Here is a 13,092-nt window from a genome sequence, read left to right on the forward strand (position 1 = left end):
TTTACTTTGATTTATATTATATTATAATTGTTATTGGATTATAACTTATAATCCAATAACTAACCGAATAAAAAAGTCTTATGTTGAATTTTGATTGTGCTAATAATTATAGAACTTTTAAAAAAGACTGTCCATTCTACCTGAATTTTAAAGCTTCTGAAGGTTGTGAATTTTTAGTGTTACATACAATGAATAATACACATAATCATGAAGTATCTGAAGTAAAAAATTTTTGTTTGGTATTTAAATAATTTCTTATTAGTTTTTAATATAAGTTACACACAAACACACATACACATATACATACATTCATATACAAATGCACATATATATATATATATATATATATATATATATATAATATATATATATATATATATATATATATATATATATATATATATATATATATATATATATATATATATACACATATATATATATATATAAAGTTAATAAAAGATTGAAGATATTATAGGGAGGTTTACTTACTTTTTTGATTTAAGATCACACATTTTGGGTATTTTTTTAAGAAAGTAATTGATGTCAGAGCTAAAATTGTTGAAAGTATATTATTTTTAAAGCTTTGTTTTGTAGGTTAAATAATCTGAAAAATGCATGAGACTTGGTTTGTCCCTAAACCTGACAAGCATATCTGAGATGTGATCCAAAAATTGATTGGTTTATATTGAGTAAAGTTTTATAATTGACATAGTGACACATTTTGGCTAGCATTCCATTTCACCGCTCACAATTTCACCATTAAGTTTTTAAGACTAGAGGAGGAGGATAGATTTGAGTCAGTTTTGATTCTAAGCTATTTTAATGAAACTAGGTTTTTATATATTTTAGTTTTAAGTTTAGGTTTTTATATTTTTTAGATTGATGTGATTTGTAAATGATGAGTTCAGTTTTGTTGGTATTAAAACTTAGTTTGTTAAAGTGCTGCACTTTAACAAACTAAGTTTGTAACTAGATTGGATAAATGATTAATATATTTGCTAATTTTTTTTAATGGTTGGTTTGTTATGAGTAATTTTATGTTGTCAGCAAAATAATAAGCCTTTAAAATTTTAGATATTAAGATCATTTATAAAAATGAGGAATAGCAATGGTCCTAATTCAGAACTTTAGGGTATACCTATGCAGCATTTTATTGGCAAAGATTTGGCATTATTAATGAAGACAAATTGCAAAATTTAAAGAAAGTATGATGAAACCAATTGGAAAGTAATACCTCGAACACCATAGTGTTCTAATTTACTTAGGAGATTAGAGTTATCAACAGAATCAAAGGCTTTCTCCAAGTCAAGTAACAATCCACATGTAAAAAGTTTATTGTCAAGAGCTTTTTTAATAGTTTCAGTTATTTTAACAAGTACATGAGTTGTTAAGTGTCTGCTATAAAATCCATACTTATATTTGTGGAGACTTTGATTTTTTTCAAAAAAAGCTATAGATAAAAAAAAGATATAGATAGAAGAGAAATTGATTGATAATTTGTGTGGTCCATTATAGAACCTTTTTTATGTATAGGAATGACTTTGAATATCCTAAAGATATCTAGAAATAAGCCTTTATTAGAAGAACTATTATATGGTACAAAGAGGTTTAGAAGTAACATGATAATTAAGTTTAAGAAGGTGTGTGGGATCTAAACTTTTATTGTTTTCTAGAATTTTTTTTATTAAATTAGACACCATATTCAGTCACTAGATTAAGAAAAAAGAATTAGAATTTTTTAAATAGCCAGACAAGATACTATAAGAAGAAATCATTTTACTTTTAGGTGGGTATTGTATTGTTTTATAAAAGTTGTTGAAAGTGTTTGCAACAACCATACTGTATAAGATGCTGTTACTATTAGATTCTGTTACCATTAGATTTGAGATGGTAAGATTTAATTGGTGTGGAGGATCTGTGTCTTAGAAGTTAATCTACTACATTAAACTTTGCCATGGCTACAAAAAAAAAACAGAAAACTTCAAGATGAAAATCACAATTTTAAATCCAAATAAACAGGAATGTATACGCTTATACCAAGTACCACTGGTTTACCATCATGTTTAATCAGTATTATATATATATATATATATATATATATATATATATATATATATATATGGCTTTCTGATGAGCCTGCTGATGGTGAAACAAGTTGTTGAAGACCAGTAAAAATTAGATAAGTGTTTTTACTAATTTATTATTACTCTGTTCTTTAAGGACATCAAGCACTCTATTAGTAGAATACACTAACATAGTTTATATATATATATATATATATATATATATATATATTTATATTATCATATATATATATATATATATATATATATATATATATATATATATATATATATATATATATATATATATATATATATATATATATGATAATATAAATATATATATATATATATATATATATATATATATATATATATATATATATATATATATATATATATATATGATAATATAAATATATGTAATATAAATATAATATAAATATATGTAATTTATATATATATATATATATATATATACATACATACATACATACATACATGCATACATACATTATAAACCAATTAATTTTGTACAGATTGTTTTGAAGTGGACTGAATTTTCTTCTTTATTAATCTTTGTTTTAAATTCAGATTATCTAGAAGCACTTGCCAAATCAAAGAAAACTTCCAGATTATGCTATCGAGAAAGCTAAGAGTTTATGCATTTAAAACCGAACAAAAAACTGCTACAAAAAGAGTTGATTAAATCCACAGGTAAAGTTATCACTCTAAGAGATCTTTCAAACATTGCTGCTTCATCTAACAAAGTTGAAAACAGGAATGATATCACAACCTTTGTTACAACTTTAAAAGACAAATATAGTAAGTAGTCTTATGAACTGATAATGCTTCTTGTTTTTTATTTTATTTTTTTTCTCTTAAATTTGGCATGTTTTTAAATAATGTTTCTCCATTTGTTTCTGTTTTTATTGCTCAATAATTTGTAAATTATTGATTTTATATTGTTTTATTAGGTCAACTTTAAATTTAAAAAATGTTTTCTGAATCTTTCTGGTTTTGTTTAGAAGGCTAATAAATTGACTTATTAAATTGAAAATAGGGATTGTTGTTGACATATCAGTCTCAGCTTTAAGGTGAACAGTTTCAGCTTCAACTTGATGCTGAACTTGAAGTTGATAAGGAATATTATAATCAGCTTGAGAGAGAGTGAGTTTAGGAGTTACTCCTAAAGTTTAGGAATAACTCCTAAAGTTTAGGAGTTACTCCTAAAGTTTAGGAATTACTCCTAAACTGCCCCTCAAATGATTTTATGCAAGTGAGACTAAATGAATAACTTCTAATTTTAGATGAATAAATTTAAAAAAATTTTTTTTAGATCTAAAATTAATTAATCTAGATAAATTGTTTACAGTGATGTAAATAAAATTATATAATAACTATAAATATATGTATTATATTTAGTATATGTAAATATATATTCTAGGAGTGCACCGATCAAGTCTTACTCGAAATCGTGTACGGTCGCACGCCTTGTTTGTAATTTTTTTGGACAAAATTTTAATTTAAAGTAATTTTTTTGGACAAAATTTTTTTTAACTAAATTTTTTGGAGCTATTTAAAACCTTTTTATAAGTTTTTAACTACATTTTTCAAACAGAGCAATCGTTATGTTCATTATCTCCAGTATTTCGTATTAACGCTGGAAATCGGGCAATATAAAGGAAGTAATTTCAGACTGGGATCAAATGTGGTAAATACATTTATAAAAAAATCATGCAATTTTTTAGTTAATTTTAGTTAAAATATACTGCCTTTTTCCTCAAATTGTATGAAATTCGGTTTTAAGTTATTAATGAATAAATTATAAATGAATAAATAATTTAATAAAATATAATATTTTATTTCGTTACAACTTTGTTTCTTTTTTTTTTTTAGAATTGGTTTTTTTCTAAGTAGATAAGTTTACCTTTTTACCACAAATTATTGAAACGCTTTAAAAGTTAAAAGATGCGAACTGTCATGGTCAGTGTGTCTAAAAAAATTGCTTTAAATGTGGACAAACTTTGAGTGCGACCGCCAATCTTTTAGTCTTGTCCGCGCAAAATAATTTAATTTGAATAGAATGCCAGGTAAAAAAAATTTCATTTTGAATGTCTTGGGATGCCAGCTAAAAAAGCCTGCTTGATTTTTTATTTTCTATGATAAAATTTAACAGATGTTTAGATTTTACTGTACAGTATCTACATAGGTATCTATTGTTTTAGCTTTTATTACCAATTAAAGGGCAACAAATATTCATATATTTTTTGACTTTGTTTGAAATCATTAATATAGATAGAGATGTTAGAATCAGAAAATAATTTAGGCTGATTAAGCTTCAACTTCAACCTGACACTTCAAATCAGCTTTACCCTGAAGCTGATTGTCAGAAATCAAATAAAACTTTCGTAATGAAAAGTTAAATTTAAGTTATTTTAAAAAATGGTATGTAATAGCAAAATTTGATAACACAACTTTGTTATAGTAATAGCTGCTTCTAATGTTTTTATTCAGCCATTCAGAAAATGTTTCTAAACTTTATTTATTTACATTATTATTTTTTTATTATTTTATTATTATTACATTATTATTTTATTATTACAATTATTATTTTTAATTATTATGAAAACAATCACTTTTTTTATTTTCAGATGCTAATGTTGAAGTTTTATTAGATTCTGACAACAATTTGAAAGGGATTTTTTTTCAAGACGATATTATGCACAGTGCGTACAATTCATATCCAGAGTTCCTTTGTTTTGATGCAACATATAAACTGTTACAAATTCGTCTGCCTGTTTATATTGTACTTTGTGAAGATAGTTGTGGTTAGTGTGTTTCTTTATACATTAATGATATGGTTGATACATCCCTAGATCAACTGTTGTAAATAATATTGATAACAGTCAATTTAGGAATGTATCAACCAATCACAAAATGTATAAAGGAAATGAACAAGTTTATATATTCATATACAAATATTTTTTATGAATGAAGACTTTAAAGGTTGTAGGTTCTAAGTCTTTAAGAGTTAAGGTTAAGAGTCAGAAAAACATAAAAATGGGAGAGCCTTCCAAAAAATTGAATTGTAGGGGGAAAAAACTAGACAAATAAAAGACCATGCAGTGACAAATACAGTAAAAACTTGTGACTTTACTTAATGACGAGTCAGATGAGAATGAGTTTAGGTTGGTGGAGCTAGAGCTAATAGCTTCTTTGAGCAGAAACCATGATAGTATTTGTAGAAAAGAGAAAGAAAAGCACCGATATGACGATGTGATAATGGTTGGCGGTTGGCTGCAAGAGCAGGGCCAACTATGTTTACAATGCGTTTTCAGCAGAAAGAGAAAAGTCATCAGCCCAAAGGGCATCATAAAAAAAATTGCAAAATGAATTCTAGTCAGCTTTAGGTTAGTAGTAAGTATTTCAATGATAGGGTGAATCCAAAGAAGAAGTACAAGACGAAAGATTTATGGAAAACACTGCATTCGCGGAACCACCTAAAGGAGAAAAAGAAGTGACTGTACGCAAGCTAGGGTCAGGTTTAAGACACATATCAAGGAGTTAGGGTAAGTGACTAGGTTGTCTAAAGAAAAAGTCACAAGTTAGCTATCTTAGTAACATATTGAGAAATACAAAAGTTATTGTAATGATGACAGAAAATGCACTTCTTCTTTTCTTTGCTTAGAAAGCGAATCCAACAAGACAGCAGGACATGGAACGGGTTGGACTGGATTTCAGGTTTCCAGTAACTGGGTGATCATGGTGACAATATGCCAATTAACTTTCTATATTTTGTATTTGCATTGTTGCTAAATTGTTTTTTAATTAATGTTAATTTTACTAAAATAGGTGAAAGTGAAGTAGCTGCCATTTGTTTAATTACAAATGAAGATGCGGCATCATTGAGGTTTTACTATTTGTGTCATAACATGTATGTAAAGATAGTATTTTTTATTAATTGGTATTTTTTTTTTGGTCAAAATAACTATCTTTATAATATTTTTAGTTGGTTTGTAGAAACATTTAAAAGAAACAACTGTTCCTGGTCTAAAACTAATGCCATAATGACGGACAAAGACTTGATCGAGAGAGATGTTGTACGTGCTTCCTTTCCTGATGCGTCTCTTTTACTTTGCCTATTTCACACTCTTAGGTAAAATAATCTAGTAACAGCTAGTTAAATGTTACTTATGAAAATAGTTAGTTAAAGGATTTTTATTTTCAGAACTTTTAATCGTGAAATTTCTTCTGTAAAACTTGGCATCACAAGTGGGCAACGAATGTCTTGTCTAGAACTCATTCAAAAATTAGCATATGCAAGATCAGAGGCCCAATATAATGAATTTTATGAGATATTTGTTTCTTCATCGCCAACTGCAGTTCTCGACTATTTTATTAATAATTGGCACAACATTCGTAATGAATGGGTTTTTGTCTTAAATTATGCATGTGCTAATTTTATGAACAACACTAACAACCGTCTGGAAAATTTTAATGGAAAACTGAAAGAAATTATTGACTGTAATAGTACATTAGAAAACTTCCTTGAGAATTTATATGTTTTATTAGCCTCAATGCGAAATGAGAGAGATCACAAAACTATTTTCAAAATGCAGAAAATTTGTATTGACTTTTTTGAACCTAATTCTGCTGAAACAGGTTATAAAAATTTTCTGACAACATATGCATTTGAGCAAGTATTGAAACAATTTTCCTTGCGTTCTGAAGTACATCTTTTTTGTGACAATTAAAACCATATAGTTAAAAGCAGTGAAGGTATGCTTATAGTCACTTCTGATATGTGTGGTTGTACATTTAGAAAATCAATGGGTCTGCCATGTCACCATATCTTTGCAGTTTGCCAGTTGCTAGGTTTGAATCTATGTCTGGAAAGGTGGACAATGAAGCATTATCGTCAGCATCAAAGAGTTTTTAATACTTTTTCGGAAACTAAGGAGTCTTGTGTGGAAATTTGTGTTGCTCCAAGAAAAAAAATAATCCTTTCTCAGCACGAAAAATTCAAACTTGCACTTCGTACAACTTCAATATTAGCTAGATTAGTTTCAGAGTCAACTGGACCTTCTTTTGAACAGAGAATGGAACTTCTACAAGAACTGCAAAAGGGTTGGGAGCATGGCAAAGTCATGTATTAAATGAACTTGATGAGACAGACTTAAAGGTATCTGATATAGTCTCAAGTCAAACTTTTTCAGATGCAGGAGCACCAAACGATGTAGACCTTATTAAAAACTCTAACAAAAAGGATAGAAATGAGATCGATTTCAGAAATGAGTCTTCAGAGCAATATGTTACTGCCGATAATTTGCAACAAAACCAAGAAGAATGTTTTGTTGTGCAGGACAAAGCAGGTGTTCTAGGTATATATAAATTTCAAAAAAACTATATGCAATTGAGATTGATAATTATAGTAAATAGAGTTTATTAATTATGTAAGAATAGGATGGAATTATAGCATTTTGTACATTTATTTTAGATACTCAGTTAAAAAAGATTTGCTTGCCTCAAAGTGTTGTCCAATGTGGACGTCCTAAAGGTGCTACTCATACAACAATAGGTCTTCCTAAAAAACGTCTTTGTCGATCTTCTGATGTGCCAGTTCCTCTTATAAAACTTGAACCTGTTAATAGACATGCTTGTATGTTAAAAATATTGTTTTACATTTAAAGCTAATAAATAACAAGTTATTTTTAAAAGTTTTTCTTTCTAATTTATATTAAGGGTCATCCATAAAGAGTTTAACTAGTAAATTGTAGTAAAAGATTTTTTTCTAGTACTAAGAAGATTACTTTTCTTGCACAATTTTAAACTTATATGTTTAATGATAATCACTGTGCAAAAATGGAAATGGTCTCCTATCTATATTAAAAAGTCAAATACAGCATGTCATACTTTATTGGTGACCACTTAATTAAAATTAATAAATGTTTTAATGAATTTTTTTATTAATAGATGGTTTTACAGCATTAGTTATTAAGATTAAATGGCTTTGTTATAGTGATGCTTAGTTGGTTTTTAAAAGCTGACGACGTACAGAAAGCTCTTTCTGGTACCCTTATCAATAAGAGTGCTGTAGAAAAAAGACCAAATTGTATTCCATCATCTATACTTGATGTAAGTGCATTAGAGTTGCTTTCTTCATTGCAAATATACTTTAGCTCAGATGCATGGAAAGCACTTGATAAAGTAATCAAGGCTAAAAAAAATCAACATATCTGGCCATGCGCTGTTTGCCTGAAGAGCACAAGCGAAGAAAATAAAACTGGTAATGCAATAGCATGTGATTCATGCTTGTTGTGGTCACATAAAAAATGTGTTGGACAAAAAGAGAATTCCTTTCTAAAAGCAAGGTATTGGTTTTGTCGCACTTGTTATGGAAAATAATGATTTAAGTATTAACTTTATAATTTTTGTATATATATATATATATATATATATATATATATATATATATATATATATATATTAAATTGATTGTTACAGTTTATATAGTTATATTTAGATAGTATTATATATTATGATAAATAGTATTATATAGTATGATTGTTACAGATTATATAGTTATATTTAAATAGTATTATTTAGATTGTATAGATTAGATACAGATTGTGAAAATATTTATAAAACCTCTGTTTTTTAGTAACAACATTTTTTCCTTTTTTGTTTTTATTTGTTTTTTGTTTTGTATTTAATCTAGAAATATGAAATGCCAAGTCCTATGGTTTACCTTCTCGTGGTGCATTTCGTTAAATAAGTTACAAAAGTTTTATACTTTGTAATTTATAAACTAAAAACCAAGGCAATATTTGTTGAAGTTATTTAAAGTTTGTGGAGATGCAATTCCTTGCTTTGTCCAACCTTTTAGACTATATATATATACACATACAAACATACAAATATATATATATATATATATATATATATATATATATATATATATATATATATATATATATATATATATATATAGAGAGAGAGAGAGAGAGAGAGAGAGAGAGAGAGAGAGAGAGAAATTAGTACAAAAAAACAAATATCTAACTTGAGCTTCTACTGCCAGGTTCCTGATGATCCTGCTGAAGGAGAAACTGACAGTAGAAGCGCAAGTTAGTAAAGTGTTATTTTACTATAAATATATATATATATATATATATATATATATATATATATATATATATATATATATATATATATATATATATATATATATATATATGTAGATTATGTAGATTTAAGTATAAATAAACCTATATATAGAATATGTAGATTCAAGTATAAATAAACCTGCAAATATGTTTAAATTGTACAAAATTCAAAACTCTGTTTAAGTATATTTTTCTGTACATATAGCATATTTTAAAACTAATTACAGTTTTTTAAAGTAAAAAAAATTTTTATACCGTCTTACTAATGATCAACGCCAACACCTTAATGAGTCATAAAATTAAGAACATTTGATTAAGGTGTCGTGCATAACTATCAATTAAAATTAATTAATAGTAGTTTATTTGGCACTTTGCCTGAATATTACGCTAGTGTTGTATCATCAGCAAAGTGTTGTACCATCAGCAAAGTGTTGTATCATCAGCAAAGTGTTGTATCATCAACAAAGTGTTGTATCATCAGCAAAGCTGACTCCAAAAATATTACGCGGATTTGAATTGTGTTGTTATAACAATTACTTTTATAATAATATTGATACGATCGCACAATTTGTCTTAGAATTTTTCTTAAATATGTCTTAGAAAAATAAAAACTACCTGCATTATTTTTTCAAATCAAGATAAGACGGCAGTTCTGTTTTGTAATAAATTAAACTCTTTTATTAGGTTAATAAATAATCCCATGCGTTTTTACTTACTCAGTTACAGTGTAAAAATATCTGAATTTATTTATAAACGAAGTATTTACTATACGCAACCTAATGGAAGTATATAAACTCTAATGTGTGAACGATGGTAGATGGTCAATTAATGTTACACGCTCACAGCAAGTATTAAAGACCAACGTTTAGAAAAGCAATTTTAAAACAATCAGTTTTACTAGAATTTAGAGGAACAACAAGTGATTTAAGGAACTTTATGAAGGAGAACATTCCGAAGCAGAAATTGATCTAACAATCTTGTTTATTTTATCGTTATCGTATACCCCACTTAATACGTACACCCAATTATTTTATTGGGTGTTTAAAAAAATTAAATAAAAAAAGCGTGCTATTGCATTGAAACCTTTAAACCAAACAGATTGTAATTTTAAAAGTAAAAGTTTACTGTTTTATATTTTTAAAAAAAATTAAAAACATTTTAATTCTACATTGGACTTTAATTTGTCATTATATTTTAGATATATTAATTTTTTAAAACGTATGTGTAAATTATTTTTTTTTTAAATATCTTAAAATATTTTACATATTTTACACGTTTTAAACGGCAGGCTAACAGTACTTTTATTCTAACAAAAGCGCTTTTTATTGGTTAATAAACTCTATTTTGACACGTGACATTCTTAGCCAATAAAAGGGGCTTTCGGTAGGCAAAAAATTTTTTTTGGCTACCGACAGTCGAGGTTGTTAATTTTTTTTATTTTACCGAAAACGCTTTTATTGGTTGATAAATTCTATTTTGACACGTGACATTCCTAGCCAATAAAACGGACTTTCGGTAGGCAAATTTTTATTTTTTTGGCTACCGACTTTCGGTAGGCTATCCACGGCGATTATTAATATATTTGTTCAAATATATTTACATTAAATATAAAATCTTACCAACAAAATCTTCAAGATCTAATGAAGAAACAATATCACAAACATTACAATCTCCCAAATTATTCTCGTCCATTTTAATTAACTTTTAAATTTTTTTGATAAATACAATATAAATATCAATAAACAAATATTGGTAAATATCCAAAGAAATCGTAAGAAATTTTCGATTTCAATGGCACGGTGAAAATTTTTTCGGATGGTGTTGAGACGATCTTTGCGTCATATTTGATTTCAATAAATTTTTCCGTAGTCTGCAATTTTTAAAATCTATGGCACCTTCTTTTGGTGCATGCTAAAGATCGCTTACCTAACCTAATCTCACAGATTTATTTTTATTTCCTGACTATTTATGCCTAAATTATAACCCAATCGACCAAATTTTAACTTAAGCAACCATATTTTCTCTATTTCCAGACTATTTAAGCCTAAACTAAAACCCAACCGGCCAAATTTTAACCCAATCAGGCTAATTTTTATAATTTCCAGACTTTTTAAGCCTCAGATTAGGCGAAATTTGTTTCGCCTTATGCATAAAAAAGCCATTCGCCTAATCATAGTTTTTAACACTATCGCTCATTTCCGCGGTTTGCAACCGTAAAGAATAAAAAATTCTGAAGTTTCAAAAATGTAAAGTAAGATACACTTTAATTATAATACAATACTTCTCCTTAGGCGACCGCCTAATCCGCCGTACTGTAGATCCGCCACTGTATATATATACATATATATATATATATATATACATATATATATATATATATATATATATATATATATATATATATATATATATATATATATATATATATATATATATATATATATATATATATATATATATATATATATATATATATATATATATATATATATATATATATATATATATATATGGTGCCACAAGACCATTAAACATCAAACAGGTTCCTAATATTATCAAAAAATAAGTGATATAAAAGTATGTCATGTTGGGTCTCAAATAAAGCAAAATTATATAAAAATTTCAAAAGAAAAAAATATACAAAGAATATTGAAAGAATTATAAATTCGCCATAATTTCGCATTGATTAATAAAAATGAATTTCTTAAAGAAAAAAATACTGTAAATTGTAACTGCAAGCAAAAATTGACTGCCCATTGAATGGCAATTGCTTATCAAAAAATATTATTTACAAATGCTTTGTTTCCTCGCAAAACAACCCTGAGAAACAATATATTGGCTTAACCGAGGACAAATGGAAAAAACGTTATGCCAACCACAAACAATCTTTTAAACATAAAGAATATTAAAAAGAGACTATGCTATCAAAATATATTTGGCCACCGAAAGAAAAAAATATTAATTTTGAATTAAACTGGTCTGTTCTAAAAAGTCTGCCTATAATAACATTTCCAAAAAATGTATACTATGTTTACAAGAAAAATTTGAAATTATTACTCATTTAGATCAAGAAAATTTACTGAATAAAAAATCTGAATTAATTTCTAAATGCAGACATGAAAATAAGTTTCTTTTTAAAAAATTATAAAAACAAGTGACCAGTCTAAAAATTATCCTAATTCTAAAGAATTCTTTTTATGATTTTTTAATTATCTAATGTAGTTAATGCAACTTCCTGGTTGCAAAATAATACAGTTATTACATAATTAGTTATAACAATTTCCAACTTCTTGTGAAAAATTTTTTCTATAATTTGAACTTTTTGGTATTCAGAGATTTTTCCTGATAAACCTACTGATGGAGAAAAAAGCTGTTGAAGAAGTTAAAAATTAGATGTTTTTACTAATGTTTTAACTAATTTATATATATATATATATATATATATATATATAAATTTTTTAATAAATAATATTTTAAGGAGTCCTTCAAGACCCTCGATTATTTAATGGATCCCTAAACGTAATTTTTTATGTAATAAAACCAAAAATAACATTTTTTTTTCAAAATGAATATTATCTTTGAAATTTTTATATAGTTTTGCTTAATTTGAGTACCAGGTTGACAAATTAAAAAAAAAAAAATTTTTTGAAAATATTAGAGACCCATTAAATATTCGAGGATCTTGAGGGACCCCTTAAAATATTTTTTATTTAAAAAAATTTTAAACCTAGTGTTTTTTTTATTAGATAAAACGCATTTAGAGGTGGAACAGATTATTTTCAAACATGTTGCTTTTTAGGACACCCTAATATATAGGTATATGTATATATGAATGTAAAAAATTTAAGTTAAGTTAAGTA

At 26.4% G+C, this 13,092-nt stretch overlaps 1 protein-coding gene across 2 annotated transcripts; it reads left to right on the forward strand.

The window, feature by feature from the left end:
- Window positions 1-2,666: 2,666 nt before the first annotated feature.
- Window positions 2,667-7,711, forward strand: LOC136092182 (uncharacterized). Of its 2 annotated transcripts, XM_065819918.1 has the most exons (6): window positions 2,667-2,891; window positions 4,721-4,897; window positions 5,922-5,979; window positions 6,079-6,225; window positions 6,298-7,450; window positions 7,567-7,711. In XM_065819918.1, the coding sequence occupies exons 1-5, from the start codon at window positions 2,729-2,731 to the stop codon at window positions 6,821-6,823; spliced, it is 1,071 nt and encodes a 356-aa protein (XP_065675990.1). In that variant the 5' UTR covers window positions 2,667-2,728; the 3' UTR covers window positions 6,824-7,450; window positions 7,567-7,711. The 2 variants fall into 2 exon arrangements, with proteins under 2 accessions (XP_065675990.1, XP_065675991.1); XM_065819919.1 differs by lacking the exon at window positions 4,721-4,897.
- The last annotated feature ends 5,381 nt before the right edge of the window (window positions 7,712-13,092 follow it).

Source organism: Hydra vulgaris, chromosome 15, assembly GCF_038396675.1.
Source record: "Hydra vulgaris chromosome 15, alternate assembly HydraT2T_AEP".
In the NCBI taxonomy this organism is placed as follows: domain Eukaryota; kingdom Metazoa; phylum Cnidaria; class Hydrozoa; order Anthoathecata; family Hydridae; genus Hydra; species Hydra vulgaris.

Bases quoted from the DNA above. Each gene is read 5' to 3' on its own strand.
- LOC136092182 (XM_065819918.1), top strand. From the start codon at position 2,729: ATGCATTTAAAACCGAACAAAAAACTGCTACAAAAAGAGTTGATTAAA. The intron at 4,898-5,921 runs GTTAGTGTGTTT...TTACTAAAATAG, and splicing joins ACTTTGTGAAGATAGTTGTG to GTGAAAGTGAAGTAGCTGCC. The intron at 5,980-6,078 runs GTTTTACTATTT...TAATATTTTTAG, and splicing joins GAAGATGCGGCATCATTGAG to TTGGTTTGTAGAAACATTTA.